Raw genomic sequence first — 16,739 nt, forward strand, 5'->3', positions numbered from 1 at the left:
GTCATGATCTCAGGGTCCTGGGATCAAGCCCCACATCGGGCTCTCTGCTCAGCAGGGAGCCTGCCTCCCCATCTCTCTGCCTACTTGTGATATCTCTGTGTCAAATAAATAAAAATATAAAATCTTAAAAAAAAAAAAAAGAATAAGATCTTATCATTTGCTACAACACGGATGGACACAGAGAATATTACAGTAAGTGAAATAAGTCAGGCAGAGAAGGATAAATAGCGCATGCTTTCACTTTATATGGAATCTAAAAAAAAATAAAAGAAATGAATAAACAAAAAGCAGAAACAGACCTGTACATACAGAGACCAACTGATGATTGCCAGAGGGGAGTCTGGTGGGGGATGCAAAATAGGACAGAAGGAGTGGGAGACACAGGCTTCCAGATATAAAATGAATAAAAGGGACAGCAGAGGGATAGTCAGTGATATTATAATAGTGTTATATGGTAACAGATGGTAGGTACACTGTATGTCGCACAACATACAGACTTGTTGAATCAGTATGTTTTACACCTGAAACTAAAGTAATATTATATGTCAACTAGACTTCAATTAAAAAAAAAACTTAGAATGAGAAAGAATGAAAGAAAGAGAGGGAGGGAGGGAGGAAGGAAGAATGGAAGGATAGAGTGATGGAAGGAGGAAGGAAGGGAGGAAGGGAGGGAAGATAATACTACTGGCTTCATTTTATAATGGGAGCACCAAGGCTCTGGAAGGTTAAAAAATTTTTCCCAGGACCAAGTAAGGGAGAGAATCCTTCCTGAAAGGATGCTGTCTAAGTTCAGAGCTGAGTTCTTAAAGAATAAGGTGAAGCTGAAGGGGAAAACGGCACTTCAGACAGAGGGACAACACACACAAAGAAAAGTAGGAAAGAGCTTGGTATACAGTTTAGGAAAAGGATCAGTCTTCAGAATCAGCAGACCTGGGTTCAAATATCTATTTTTGGTTTTGTTTCATGGTCTCTTACTATGACTATGGCTTTCTCAACTGTGAAGTGGTGATAAGAAGCTGTACCATGAAGGACTGCTTTAAGATTAAAATTAAACATACGTGAAAGTAATCACAGGGCCAGGCCTATTGTAGGTACTCAATACATAAATGTTACCTCCCTTCCTTTCCCCTAGTTGACAGTTCAATGATGTCTGGACCCCAGACATATCTCTTCTATCTTCTATAAGTTGCCAAGCTTTATTAGAGCTTTTACAGGCTCTGGTAAAATACACCAAAAGTCATTCAGCAAGTTACCTGTAATGTCCTTAACCACCATTTTTCCAAACGAGAATAATTCTCACACCACTCACCTGTGTAGGCCATGTTCTTAGGGTTGCCGTAAGGAGCCCCAGGCTGCACGGGGCTATACACTGGGTTCATTGCGGAAGACTGAGAAACCTTCAGAGAAACAAAGAAAATAGCAATGATTACTGACTGCTTATTTTCCCGGACATCAGCTTCCCCTCTATAATCTTCAGTTTATACTCACAGAGAACACATGGTACAGCAGAAAGAAGACTAAACAAAAAGCCGTTTATTTGTACTTGGCCCTATGCTATACACTTTGCTCACTATACAGATGAACATACGGAGAGGAGCTACAACTCGCCTAATGCCAACACAGGCCTTTTGCCTTTCAGTTCAGAATCAGACCCACTATCCCACAGATGACTTTGCTACTAGTATACTGTGTGGCATTGGCCAAGTCACTTCGCCTCACCGAAGTCCAATGTCCTGTTGTAAAACCAATTAGACTCTCTGAGGTACTTCCTAATTCTAAGGATGCTAGTCCAGGAGCTAGGAAAAGATGAACTTCTACTGCTCACCAGGGGAACCCAAGAGCCAAACAATGAGCACACACACTATTAGGAAGAGAAGCAAGTGTCTTACCAATCCTTTGCACCTGCAGCGGACAAGATACCAGTTACCAGCAGATTTGGAAAAAACAGAAGTTTATCGCCAATGATCTTTTTAATGCAAACAAGGAAACACAGCCAAGATCTCTTTCAAAATTTATCCAATGGAAAGAAATAAACTTGGATATTTGTGTGCAATAAGTATCACCTGCACAAGTGCTCTGTTAATTACCTTAATGAAGCACATTCTCCATTCTGATTAATGGAAAAATCTGTCATTAAACTCTATTAGCCAGCCAATTTGTCCCATCTTGTTTAGGGAACCATTTCTGATATATAGGACAACACATTTAAAAAACTTGTCTCTACAAATACATTATTTACACTTCATAAAAATCAAACAATTCCCTCCTAACTAGGCTCACATGATGGATGGGCAATTTTTTAGGTCATTAACTTCTCTTGTAGCACCTCAGGATAGGAAACAAGTCAAATGTCAAGATAGGCAGTGAACAGCTGGCTTGATGACAATTGCTCTGCAATTAATTAAGTCTCACCAGGGTTCTGGAAGGAAAGGTAGAGTAAAAATAGATTCCCAAGGAGATGAAGGTAGGGCAGTCAAACAGGCAAAAAGGGAAATGTCGCCAATTTCAAAGGCTAGAACTTCCTGAAATGTACCCAATGGGCAGCCCCCACAAATCACCCCAAGGCAATCAACTAAACTACCACCAGTTGACAAACTGAAGCCAGAAAAAGTGGAGGATGAAAGTTACAGGAGATAATATATTTCAGCACATCTTAAGGAGAAAATACCCTGGCAGCCACAGTCATCCAAGAATACAGCCAAGTAACACACTCTCTCTAAATATAAGCACTCTCCGAAAGGTACTGGGAGAATTAAGAGATGTCAGAATGTCAAAAATACATTGCACACTGTTGGGTGGCATGCAGGAGTAAATGATGACCGTGGTAATGTGACAACAACAACACAGAAGACTACTTGTATGCTTTTGGTGGCTGGGATCTTTCTTCTGCCCAGCTAGTTCTCTGCTAAATAAGCTGGGGTAAGCAAGGCTATTGAAGTGCTAAGCAGTACAACTAGCTCTATAAACATCTGGTCACTCTCCTACTGAAAGTACCTTGTGCTGCTGATTGGGCAAGGTATGAAATTGCTTTTTATAACCAAAGAAATGCATCAGCTTTGGAATGGGTCTCCTGCTGCTCCAAAATGAGGGCCAAAGCCTCAAAAGGAGATCATGCCTGGGCAGCACTCCACAACAGCATCGATTCCAAGCCCAACTCATGATTGACAGAAGTGAGATCTGCCAGGGGTTCAAAACTTAGATTAACAATGTGACAGCCCCGTCTGGGAAGCTGCTCACAGGAAGAAAGGGTTCCTGGCTTCAAGGGAAGGTCAACCTTTCAGAAGAGAATCCACACACTGTTAACAGTTTCAGGGACAGACTAAAAATGAGTAAGAAGATCACAAACTCTACGATCAGGCAGATTTAGGTTCAAATCCTGGATCAAATGTGGGACCACAGGCAAGTCCACTGACCTTTCTGAGCTTCAGTTTCCTCTAGCTTCAAAATGGAAAAGAATATTACAGTAGAGTTGTTGTAAGATTTTTTTTCTTTTTTAAAAACAGATTTATTGATGTATAATTTACATATAGTGAAACTTATCCCTTTCGGATATACAATTCTGTGAGCTCTGAAAAATGTATAGTCATATAAGAACTCCCCCATGAGTAAGATATAAAGCATTTTCACCACCGCCAAAAATTCTCTCATCTTTGTAGTCAATACCCTCCCACTGATTCCCAGCCTGTTTTCTGTTGTTCTATAAATACACACATATATCAACTTTCACGTTACAGATGAAAAAAGTGAGGCTGAGAAAAGGCAAATGAAGAGTCCAAGGTCACAAAGCAAGTAAAGGCAGGGTCAAGACTAGTATCCCAAATGTATCAAAGACCTAAATGAAAGAGCTGAAAATATAAAACTCATACAGGAAAGAAGAGAATACAGGCATAAACCTTTGTAACTGTAAGGGCCTATTCAGCCAGAGCAGCCCCACCCTGGTTGAACTGCCATTTTGTTGTAAAACTTAAATTTACCCCCCCCCCAAGGGGAACTTATTTAAAAGCAAGTCTGGGGACGCCTGGGTGGCTCAGTTGGTTGGACGACTGCCTTCGGCTCAGGTCATGATCCCGGAGTCCTGGGATCGAGTCCCACATCGGGCTCTCAGCTCCATGGGGAGTCTGCTTCTCCCTCTGACCTTCTCCTCACTCATGCTCTCTCTCACTGTCTCTCTCTCAAATAAATAAATAAAATCTTTAAAAATAAATTAATTAATTAAAAAAAAAATAAAAGCAAGTCTGGGAACCCAGTCCCAGGTAACAAAGTCCAAGTACAAGGGTGGGTCAGGCCAGGTAGAGGTATTCAATCAGTGGGGGCGCATATTGTCTCCTAGCTACCAAGGAGTATGGGCCCCCGCCCTTTGGGAGCCTTTTGGTGCCAATCCTAACCAAGGTGTGATAGGTGAAATCAAATGTCTACTAGGGTAAACTGTAATTCAGTTGGTCACCTAGCATCACTGTGGAGTTTCCTGTGTGTGTTACAATCTCACTGACCAGGCCAATGTGTGTGGCCAGGCCCAACCACATGGCCTTTGCTCTATAAAAGTTAGTCTGGAAAGCAGGGAGGGGTCATCCTCTCTATAGGGACGGCCCCCACTGGTCTGTTTGACAGTCGGTCTGATTCCTGATGCTTGGCGTGAAATAAAGCTTTGCTTGACCTTCGATTTGTATCAGTCTCACTCCTTTAATCACAGACCCATTATTGGGGTACCCAATTTTTGGGGGACCCAAGAGTAACCTTGGATTTGGCAATGGCTTCTTAAACATGATACCAATAGCACAAACAACCAAAGGAAAAAAAAATAGATACACTGGATTCATCAAAACTAAAAACTCTGCTTTTAAGGACAACATTAAGAAAGTGAAAGGCCACAGAATGAGAAAAATTTGCAAATCATTAACAGCTGGCCCTGTAACAATGCAGGGGTTCTGTCCCAACTCCTCTGCAGTCCAAAATTTCATATAACTTTTGACTCCCCAAAAACCTAACTACCAATAACCTTCTGTTGACTGTACCTCACTGTAACATTCAATTAACACATATTTTATATATTTATTACATATTGTATTCTTATGACAAAGCAAGCTAGAAAAAGAAAATGTTATTAATAAAATCAGGCAAAGAAAATACATTTACAGCACTGTACTGTAAAAAATTTGTGTGTAAGTGGACACACACAGTTCAAACCTGCGCTGTTCAAGGGTCAAATGTATAGGATAGGGGATTCGTATTTAAAATACATAAGGAGGGCGCCTGGGTGGCTCAGTGGGTTAAGCCGCTGCCTTCGGCTCAGGTCATGATCTCAGGGTCCTGGGATCGAGTCCCGCATCGGGCTCTCTGCTCAGCAGGGAGCCTGCTTCCCTCTCTCTCTCTCTCTCTCTCTGCCTGCCTCTCCATCTACTTGTGATTTCTCTCTGTCAAATAAATAAATAAAATCTTTTAAAAAATAAATAAATAAATAAATAAAATAAAATACATAAGGAATTCTTTTTTTTTTTTTTTTTAAGATTTTATTTGACAGAGAGAGATCACAAGTAGGCAGAGAGGCAGGCAGAGAGAGAAAGAGGAGGAAGCAGGCTCCCTGCAGAGCAGAGAGCCCAATGTGGGGCTTGATCCCAGGACCCTGGGCCAGGTGCCCCAAAATAAAGAATTCTTAACTCAATAATAAAAAGGCCACTAATCCAATTTAAAAATGGGCAAAGGATCTGAACACACATTTCTTCAAAAAAGTTATATAGGGGATATAGGGGAGCCTGAATGGCTCAGGGGGTTAAGCCTCTGCCTTCGGCTCCGGTCTTGATCCTGGAGTCCTGGGATGGAGCCCCACATGGGGCTCTCTGCTCAGCACAGAGCCTTGCTTCCCCCTCTCTCTGCCTGCCTCTTGCCTACTTGTGTTCTCTCTCTGTCAAATAAATAAATAAGATCTTTAAAAAAAAAAAAAAGTTATATAAGTGGCCAATAAGCATATGAAAAGATGCAAATCAAAACCAAATCAGAGGGGCGCCTGGGTGGCTCAGTGGTTTGGGCTGCTGCCTTCGGCTCGGGTCATGATCTCAGGGTCCTGGGATCGAGCCCCGCATCGGGCTCTCTGCTCCGCAGGAAGCCTGCTTCCCTCTCTCTCTTTCTCTCTCTCTGCCTGCCTCTCTGCCTACTTGTGATCTCTGTCTGTCAAATAAATAAATAAAATCTTAAAAAAAAAAAACCAAATCAGATACTTCACTAGATGGCTACAATCAAAAAGATAACAAGTAGTGCTGGCAAGAATGTGGAGAATGAACCCTCATATAATGCTGGTGGAAATGTAAAATGATACACCCCTTTAGAAAAAATCTGACAGTTCCTCAAATTGTTAAACATAGAGTTACCATAACATCCAACAATTCCACTCCTAGGCATATACTAGAGAGAAATGAAAATGTTATGTCCACATGAATGTTCATAGCAGCATTATTCATAATAGTCAAAAGAGGGAAACAAATGTTCAACTGGTGACTGGATAAACAGAGTACGGTACACTGATACAACAAAATATTTGGCAATAAAAAGAAAGGTGTGATATATGATATACAATATGAATGAACCTTGAAAACATATTAAGTGAAAAAAGTCAGTCACAAAAGACTGCATATTATGTAATTCCACTTATATGAAATTTTCAGAACAGGCAAACCAATAGAGATAAAAGATCAATTAGCAGTTGCCTAGATTAGTTCATGATACATAAAACCTAGTAACTTCCAAATCCACATCTTTCTCACAATAATTATTATAACACTCGACCACATATCCATACCCACACACTCTAGTTCCTGAACATTTCTCCAAATCCACTATACTCAAAACTAAACTCGCCATATTTTCCCAGACCCATTCTTCCATCCTGTATTGCCTGTCTCAAAGTTACTGACAATCCATCCACCTAGCACCTAAGAGAAAAACATATGTGTGTATGTGTGTGTGTGTGTGTGCTCGCGCGCGCGCTTAGGCTTTCATATTTTAGGATTATATATATATTTAATTATATACAATTAAATATATTTATATATTTAGTATCTATATATAACATTTATACATAATATTAATATATTGATATATTGATATATATTTTTCCTATATAATTATTATAATATATATTTATATATAAATATATATATTTTAGTATATATATAAAATCCTAAATTCCTCCCACTCTTTCACACCTGATCAATCAGCTGTGATTGACTGAGCTGTGATCAATCAGCAACTCCCTTTCTCATTGCTATTGTCTCTGTTTTAAGTTTTAAAATCTCTTGTCTAAACTACTACAACAGTCCCAAGAGGTTCTTTTTCCAAAATTTCATCCAGTCTACCATCCTGATATTCTTTATTAAAGCACAGGTTGTATGAGTTACCCTCTTCAAAAGCTTTGGGAATAAAATCCAAACTCCTTCACAAGGTATACAATATTCTCTATGCTCTCTCTGGGATGGGGCTCGGGAATCTATGTTCCCAAGGAGATTCTGAAGCCCAAACAGTCTGAAGACATTGCCTACGACTCTCCTTCCCCAATACGATTTGTCCCACATAAGCCTGATAGAGGAACAGCAGTGAACAAGAACAATATTCCTACCTGCATTTGAGTTGTGGGTGAAGGAGACAAAATTTTCTAAAAAGCAAAATATACAGTATATCAGATACTGGTAAATGCAATAGAGAAATCTACTGAGGGCGGTGGACAGAATGCGCTAAGGGGAGAGAGTGCAATTTTTAAAATAGCTAGGGAAAATGTCATTCAGTGACATCTAAGCAATGAATAAGTTGAAGGAGCAAACCATACAACTGAGAGGAAACTGTCCAAGTAGAGGAAACAGCAAATGCAAATGCCCTGAAGTGGAGCCATGTATGAGAAACAGCATGGAAGCCAAGGCCAGTTTAGCTGGAAAGCAGTGAAACAGAGAAAAGAGTAGACAGTGAGACCAGAAAGGTAATGAGGGTCTAGTCATGCCAAGCTTTGCAGGCCAGAATAAGGACTTTGTTTTTTACCGGAAATGAGATAAGAAGCCACTAGAGTATTTTGAGCAAAAAAGGGACATGATTTGACTTCATTTTAAGATTACTTTGACTGTTGAGCTGAGATGGCAGGAAGGCAAGAGTTTGAGAAGAAGGGAGATCAGTTAGGATGCTGTTTGAAATAATCCAGATGAAAGATAATGGTGGCTTCAAATAGGGTGGCAGCAGTGGTGTAGTGGGGTGGGAAGGAGTCCTATTTTGGATATATTCTGAAGATTTAGGCTGACAAAAATTACTAATGGATTGAATATGAGTATAAAAAGAAGGACATTAAAAATGACTCCAAAGCTAACTTGAGAAACTAGAATAATAAAAATGCTACTAGGGGCGCCTGGGTGGCTCAGTGGGTTAAAGCCTCTGCCTTCAGCTCAGGTCATGATCCCCGGGTCCTGGGATCGAGCCCCGCATCAGGCTCTCTGCTCAGCGGGGAGCCTGCTTCCTCCTCTCTCTCTCTGCCACCTTCTCTGCCTCCTTGTAATCTCTGTCTGTCAAATAAATAAATAAAATCTTTAAAAAAATAAAAATAAAAATGCTACTTACTGGGATAAGAACTATGAAAGGAGCATGTTTGGAGTAAAAAACAGAAATTTGAATTTGGACTTAAATTTGAGATACCTAAGAATTCTCTTTACAATGGTTGATACACACTGAGCATTCTGTAGGGGTAACCATTACCACTATTATAAATATTACCTCTATTACAGCTACTATTTATTGAACATCCACCATGGGACAGGTACTATGGTAGGGACCTACCTTATCAAATCCCTATAAGTCTTAAAAGGTCACAGTGATCTTGCAAAACAGGTATTATTTTCACTGTATTTATAGTTAAATAAACAAGTCCAGAGAAATAAAGTGAACTACCCAAAGTCTCATTACTAAGAATTGAAAAAGTCAGTTTCATAGCCAGGTCTGTCTAATCCCAATGTCCAAGCTATTTCCACTGAGATAGTTGAATTTCCCAGTTTCCCAAACCCAGCACTAGATTTTCCTCTGGAATGGCAGGCTCTGAACCCTTTCCTTTAACTCAGAGTCCCTTGTGCTATGCTTGAACCCTGATAGATCCCACCATGGAGGCAGTTAATATCTATCAGCTGAGTCCCTGCTGGGCACACATGGTCAGTTACAAGAGAATAAAAGTACTATCTGCCTGACTTCTACAATCTCAGCTGCCATATACTACCCATCCAATGTAATTTCACTTCTTAAATAAGGAAAGTGCCCTCTGTGCACATCCTGCCTAGCTATCTCTCCTGAGCCAAGTATGGAGTTGCTTCCTGGGGCTGAACCACAGCAAACCTACAATTATTGTGCCAGCAACCACCCAAAGTCTTTGTAAAACTCTACAATGCCTTATATGACCTGACCTCACATGCCCACATCTCTGACTGCAACTCCTACCACTATCTCTTAGCTTTCTCCACTTGAATCGCAATGACCTCCTTGTTTCCTGAACATACCATGCAAGCTTACATCTCAGGATCTTTGCATTTGCTCTTCTCTACACCCAGAATACCCTTCCCTCAGATATCCAAATGGCATATTCCCTCACTTCATTCAAGTCTCTGCTCAAATCTCACCTTATTTGAAATGAATTCCTTATTAACTTAACCACCCTACCTAAAACAGTTCTGTTATTCCATGTCCCCTCATCCTACTTTACCTTTCTTACTGATACCTAACACTACCTGATATATTTTCTGGTTTATTTATTCTCTCCCCCATCTGTTCCACGAGAACAAGGATTCCCTTTGTCTTGTATCCACAGTACCCAGAACATTACTTCACACATAATGGACACTGAATACATAGTAGTTGAATGCATGATGAACCATCCTTCATGCTTCTCCAAAAAAACAACTTCGAAAAAAGCTTCAAAGTGTTTGGCACTTCTTGGCATATCCCAGTGAACTACCTGGCTTCACATTTCTCCAGTATTTAAATCTGATGTCCACAGAAGCCTCCATTGATAGCTCACCTCTCTAACTGCAGAACCAGAAGTGGTAAGCCAGGCAGTGGAACAACATGTGAAAGAGAAAACAGACAGAGGTCCTAAAAACTCTCATCCTGGTGGAACTAGCTTTCATTCCCAGACTGTTCTGTAAGTGGCCTGCTGCTGCCCACCAAAAACACATGAACTATTTCTTTCAAACCAAAAGCAAAACCCATGAGCATAAAATGACCAGGGAAAAAAAGCCCATGTATTCAGGATGAGTTCTTTGAAATAGGAATTGTGCTGTGGCTTGCGAACTACTTTAAATTTTTCAAAGAATCTTACAAAGTGTTTATACCTTACAAAATTTTTAACCACTATTTCACTTGTTCCTTTGAGGTAAGCAACTCAAGGATTATTAATTTCATTTGACAGATAGAGAAATGAAAGCTCATCGCTTCTCAGCCTTTTGGCTAAGATCAAGAAATGAAAGCTCAAAGGTTTAATTCACATTGGATGGATACTACAAAAAAGAGAAAGATGGTGTCTGCCCAAAGGAGATTAGAGTCTATCTGGGGAATTCCTAAAGCTCTGGAATGCTTAAACTGCTTAGCAAACCCTCTCCCCAAAAAGCAACAATAAAACTGTACAAAATGGTCAAAACCAACCAATTTGCGCCTCTGAAAATTAACCAAAGGCATACATCAAATTGAGAAATGTCTGAGAAAAATTACTGAACCAGGGCGCCTAGGTGGTTCAGCTGGTTAAACATGTGACTCATGATCTCAGCTCAGGTCTTGATCTCACGGTGATTAGTTCAAGGCCCACAATGGGCTCCACACTGGGCATGGAGCTTACTTTAAAAAAATAAAGAAAAGAAAAGAAAAATAAAAATTACCGAACCATACTAAGAACAGGGAGAATCTGTAGCATTTTATCCTAGGGCTGCCCCTATGTCCCAACCCCTAGCTCCCTGGGAGTAATTCCATCAGAGCAGGTCCAGTCAGGCCAAGAGGACGACTGGCGCCAGAATGGGCTGATTTAATCTGAAGCTGAGCATAGAAATCAGCTCTGGAGATCGCCCAGCATCACTGTCAAAAACAATAGAGGGACAATCTGGGGAACAATAGTAAACAATCCAGGAAAGCTACCACTGTAGCTAGACTAAGGTCAGAATACTAGTCAGAGCAGGTTAACAGAGCAGACGAATGACAAATTTACAAGGGAATACAAGGTAACAAAAAGCCATAGTGAGTCTTGATAAGACTGACTACGCGATCCCTAGACTGACTACGCGATCCCTCGTGGTAAGACTTCACTATTGCTAAGGAGAAACTGGAGGGGGTCCTAGCTATCTACTGACTCTATGTGAATGTAAGGCCTTGAACACACTGAAAGTAAAAGTTGGAGCAGAACTGTAAATTGACTGAAGCCTGAATGCATTCTCCAAATGATAAACAGATGAATTAATTAGCAAAGGGTAGATTCCCTGGCCCAGGGTTTAAGCCAATCATTGACCACTAATCTATGCTGACCCAGGGGTGACTTTTAAGAAGCCAGCTTTAAATATTAAAACAATATTTTAAAAATATGACCAGAAAAAGCTACTTTCATGTTTAAATCATTAAGTATTCATGGTGTTTTTTTTTTTTTAAAGACATCAGTAGTCACACACTGCAAAAAGACAGACACTATAGAATAGTCTAAATAAACAAAATCACCCAGCAACAATATCCAACCTCCATGGCAGAAGAATCTGAATTAAGAGTTGCCACAATATATTATCTAAAACATGTAGTTTTGATTGGTGCTAGCAAGATGGCAGAGAAACAGGAGACCTAAATTTCATCTGGTCCCAGGAATTCAGCTAAATAGTTATCAAACCATTCTGAACACCTACGAACTCAATAGGAGATTGAAGAAAAGAATAGCAACAACTCTAGGAACAGAAAACCCGACCACTCTGTGGAAGGTAGGATGTGTGGAGAAGTGAATCCTAGGGGATATTTGGGAAGCTAGATCACAGTGGGGAGGGAGCCACCATCAGCCAGCTACAAGCAAGTGATAAAGCAGCAGAGCACAAAATCAGAACTTTTAGAAGTCCGCTCAGCTAAGGGATGTCACTCCAGTGGATAAGCAGCGGTAGGGGTGGGCGGTGGGAACCCTCTCTGGGACAGTATGGTCCTAAGACCCTTGGCGTCACAGAAAGACTGAGGGTCCCTGAGCGTGACAGAGCTCCCAGGTATCAGAGCAGGGAAGCCAGCTGCAAAGAGTGAGCCAAGGAGTGGGATCTCAGCTTGGGGTTCCCATAAACCATGATCTGGGCCACTGCTTTTCGAGCAGCAGACCCAGGGAGACTCCCCTTCCTCCCCCGGAGGAGCAGCATGGGAGCGCACCACAGGAATCTGCTGGGTTTGAAGACTCCAAACAGGGTTGTGTGCCAGAGATAGAAACACTCAGTCAGGGGCACCTGGGTGGCTCAGCAGATTAAGCCTCTGCCTTCAGCTCAGGTCATGATCTCAGGGTCCTGGGATCGAGCCCTGCATCGGGCTCTCTGCTCAGCAGGGAGCCTGCCCCGCCCCAACGCCCCGCCTGCCTCTCTGCCTACTTGTGATCTCTGTCAAATAAATAAATAAAATCTTTAAAAAAAAAAAAAAAAGAAAAGAAAAGAAAAAAGAAACAGTCACAGGCTGGTTGAGCACAGAGTGTGGATGGAGACCAGGGAGACGGGAGTGATTGACGGCTTCTCTCTGAAGGTGAACTGAGTAGTGGGGCCCCCAGCTCTCAGCATCTCCAGGCTAGAGACTGGGAGGCCACCATTTTCATTCTAGTCCTCCAAAGCTGTAAAGAAAGCTTTCAGGCAAAGAAAGCTACCAAGAGCAAACCTGAGCAGATTACTTAGCCTGGCCCCTGACAAGAGTGGTTCAATTCTGCCTGGACAAAGACATTTGAGAATCACTGCAACAAGCCCTTGCCCCAGAAGATCAACAAAAACATCCAGCCAAGACAAAGTTTACTGATCAATGAGAACTACAAAACTCCAGCACTAGGGGAATACAGCACATAGAATTCATGGTTTTTTCCCTATGATTCTTTAGTCTTTCAAGTTAATTTTTACTTTTTTCTTCTACTTTGCTATTTTTTAAATTTTTCTTCATTCCTTTCCCAATCAACTTATCAATTCCTTTTTAAACATTTTTAATTTTCATTTTTACAGCCATTTTCTATCCCTTTATTGTATTTAACCTTATTTTTGGTATATAGATATGTTTTTCTTCCTTTAAAATTTTGGGATGCAGTTTCTTCTAAAACACCAAAATATATTCTAAATCTAGCATATGGCTTTGTTCTATTCACCAGTCTAATCAGGTTATCTCTCTTTTTAAAATTTTTCTTCTTCCTTTTTTCAACCAACTTCTTATTTTATCAATTCATTTAAAAAAATCTTTCTTAATGTTCATTTTTACAGTCATATTCCATCCCTTCATTGTATTCACCCTTATTTGTGTATGTGTGTGTGTGTGTGTGTGTGTGTTTCTCTTTTTTAAAATTTTAGGAGGCAGTTTCTTCTAACAGACCAAAATACACCCAGAATCTAGTGAGTGGTTCTGTTCTATTCACCAGCCTGATCATATTCTTTTTTGTTTCTTTGTTCCTTTCTTTTCCCCCTGGTATCAGGTCTCTTCTGAATTCTTTAGTGTACATTTTTCTGGGGTTGTTATTAACTTTTTAGCATTTTGTTCTCTCATTCATCTGTTCTCTGGACAAAATGACAAAACAGAAAAACTCACCTCAAAAAAAAAGAACAAGAAGCATTACCAACTGCCAGGGACCTAATTAATGTGGACATTACTAAGTTGTCAGAACTAGAATTCAGATTGATGATTATAAAGATACTAGCTGGGCTTGGAAAAAAACATAAAAGATATTTTCTGGAAAATCCCTTTCTGGAGAAATAAAATTTAAGTTGAAATTAAAAAGGCTATTAATAAGGTGCAATAAAAAATGGAGACTAACTGCTAGGATAAATGAGGCACAAGAAAGAATTAGAGATACAGAAGACCAAATGATGGAGAATAAAGAAGCTGAAGAAGCTGATGGGGTGCCTGAGTGGCTCAGTGGGTTAAGCCTCTGCCTTCAGCTCAGGTTATGATCTCAGGGTCCTGGGATCAAAACCCACATCAGGCTCTCCACTCAGCAGGGAGACTGCTCCCCTGCTCCCCCCCCCCCCCCCCCCGCCTACCTCTCAACCTACTTGTGATCTCTCTCTCTATGTCAAATAAATAAATAAAATCTTAAGAAAAAAAGAGAATAAAGAAGCTGAGAAAAAGAGAGATAAACTACTGGATCGTGAAAGGAGAATTTGAGAAATCAGTGATACCATAAGACAAAACAATATTAGAATATCTGGGATCCCAGAAGAAGAAGAAGGAAGAGAGAGTGGGGGAGAAGGTATACTGCAGCAAATTAAAGTAGAAAACTTCCCTAATTTGGAGAAGGGAATGGTCATCAGAATCCAGGAGGCACAGAGAACCCCCTCAAAAATCAATAAAAATAGGTTAACACCCCAACATCTAACAGTAAAACTTACAATTCCCAGAGACAAACAGAAAATCCTGAAAGCAGCTCAGGGGAAGAAGTCTGTAGCTTACAACGGTAGAAACATTAGACTGGCAGCAGACGTATCCACAGAGACCTGGCAGGCCAGAATGGAGTGGCATGACATATTCAGGGCACTAAACAAGAAAAGTATGCAGCCAAGAATACTATATCCAGCTAAACTGTCATTGAAAATATACAGAGAGATAAAAAGCTTCCAGGACAAACAAAAACTAAAAGGATTTGTGATCACCAAACCAGACCTATGAGAAATACTGAAAGGGGTCCTCTAAGCAAAGAGAGAGCCTAAAAGTAACACAGACCACACAGGAACAGAGACAGTATACAGTAACAGTCACCTTACAGTAAATACAATGGCACTAAATTCATATCTTTCAATAGTTACCCTGAATGTAAATGGGCTAAATGCCCCCAATCAAAAGACAAAAAGTATGAGATTGGATAAAAAAACAAGATCCATCAATATGCTGTCTGCAAGAGACTCATTTTAGACCCAAAGACACCTCAAGATTTTTTTTTTTAAGATTATTTATTTATTTATTTATTTGACAGAGAGAGAAATCATAAGTAGGCAGAAGTAGGGAGAAGCCAGGCCAATAGAGAGGGAGAAGCAGGCTCCCTGCTGAGCAGAGAGCCTGATGTGGGCCTCAATCCCAGGACCCTGGGATCATGACCTGAGCCGAAGGCAGAGGCTTAACCCACTGAACCCCCCAGGCACCCCAAGACACCTCAAGATTTAAACAGAGGGTGTGGAAAATAATTTACCATGCTAATGGACATCAAAAGAAAAGTGGAGTGGGGATCCTTATATCAGACAAATGAGATTTTAAGCCAAAGACTACAATAAGAGATTAGGAAGGACACTATATCATACTGAAAGGGTCTGTCCAACAAGAAGATCTAACAACTGTAAATATTTATGTCCCTAACATGGGAGCACCCAATTATATAAGTCAATTAATAATAAAATCAAACAAACACATTGAACTTTAACACTCCCCTCACTGAAATGGACAGATCATCTAAGCAAAAGATCAACAAGGAAATAAGGGATTTTTATGACACACTGGACCAGATGAACTTCACAGATATATTCAGAACACTCCATTCCAAAGCAACAGAATATGCATTCTTCTCTAGTACACATGAAACATTTTCCAGAATAGATCACATCCTGGGTCACAAATCAGGTCTCAACTGGTATCAAAAGACTGGGATCATTCCCTGCATATTTTCAGACCACAATGCTTTGAAACTCGTGCACAATCACAAGAGGAAAGTTGGAAACAACTGAAATACATGGAGGCTAAAGAGCATCCTACCAGGGGCAACTAGGTGGCTTAGTTGTTGGAAGAATTTCTATCAAACATTAAAGAAGAATTAATACCTATTCTTCTGAAACCATTCCAAGAAATAGAAATAGATGGAAAACTTCCAAACTCATTTTATAAGGCCAGCATTATCTCAATCCCAAATCCAGACAAAGACCCCATCAAAAAGGAGAATTACTGACCAATAACCCTGATGAACCTGAATGCAAAGATTCTCACCAAAAAACTAGCCAAGAGGATCCAACAGTACTTTAAAAGATTATTCACCACAACCAAGTAGGATTTATCTCTGGGTTGCAAGGTTGGTTCAACACCCACAAATTAATCAATGTGATAAAATACATTAATAAAAGAAAGAATAAGAACCATATGATACTCTCAATAGATGCTGAAAAAGCATTTGACAAAGTACAAAGCATCCTTTTTTTTTTTTTAAGATTTTATTTATTTATTTGACAAAGAGAAAGTGCACAAGTAGCAGAGAGGCAGGCAGAGAGGGAGGGGGAAGCAGGCTCCCTGCTGAGCAGAGAGCCCGACGTGGGGCTCGATCCCAGAACCCTGGGATTGTTACCGGAGGCAAAGGCAGATGCTTAACTGAGCCACCCAGGCGCCCCCAAAGCATCCTCTCTTGATCAAAACTCTTCACAGTATAGGGATAGAGGGTACATACATCAATATCATCAAAGCCATCTATGAAAAACCCACAGCAAACATCATTCTCAATGGGGAAAACCTGAGAGCTTTTTTCCCGAAGGTCAGTAACATGGCAGGGATGTTCACTATCACCACTACTACTCAACACAGTA

At 40.5% G+C, this 16,739-nt stretch overlaps 1 protein-coding gene across 3 annotated transcripts in view; it reads right to left on the reverse strand.

Moving 5' to 3' along the window:
* The window catches only part of FAM168A (family with sequence similarity 168 member A), a 199,050-nt gene that overhangs the window by 67,170 nt on the left and 115,141 nt on the right, over nt 1-16,739 (reverse strand). For all 3 annotated transcript variants that reach the window (XM_059410311.1, XM_059410329.1, XM_059410320.1), the window contains exon 2: nt 1,310-1,397. In XM_059410311.1, coding sequence (XP_059266294.1) covers nt 1,310-1,379 — 70 coding nt within the window. In that variant the 5' untranslated portion in view covers nt 1,380-1,397. The remainder of the gene's footprint in view (nt 1-1,309; nt 1,398-16,739) is intronic.

Source organism: Mustela nigripes, chromosome 1, assembly GCF_022355385.1.
Source record: "Mustela nigripes isolate SB6536 chromosome 1, MUSNIG.SB6536, whole genome shotgun sequence".
Lineage (NCBI taxonomy): Eukaryota > Metazoa > Chordata > Mammalia > Carnivora > Mustelidae > Mustela > Mustela nigripes.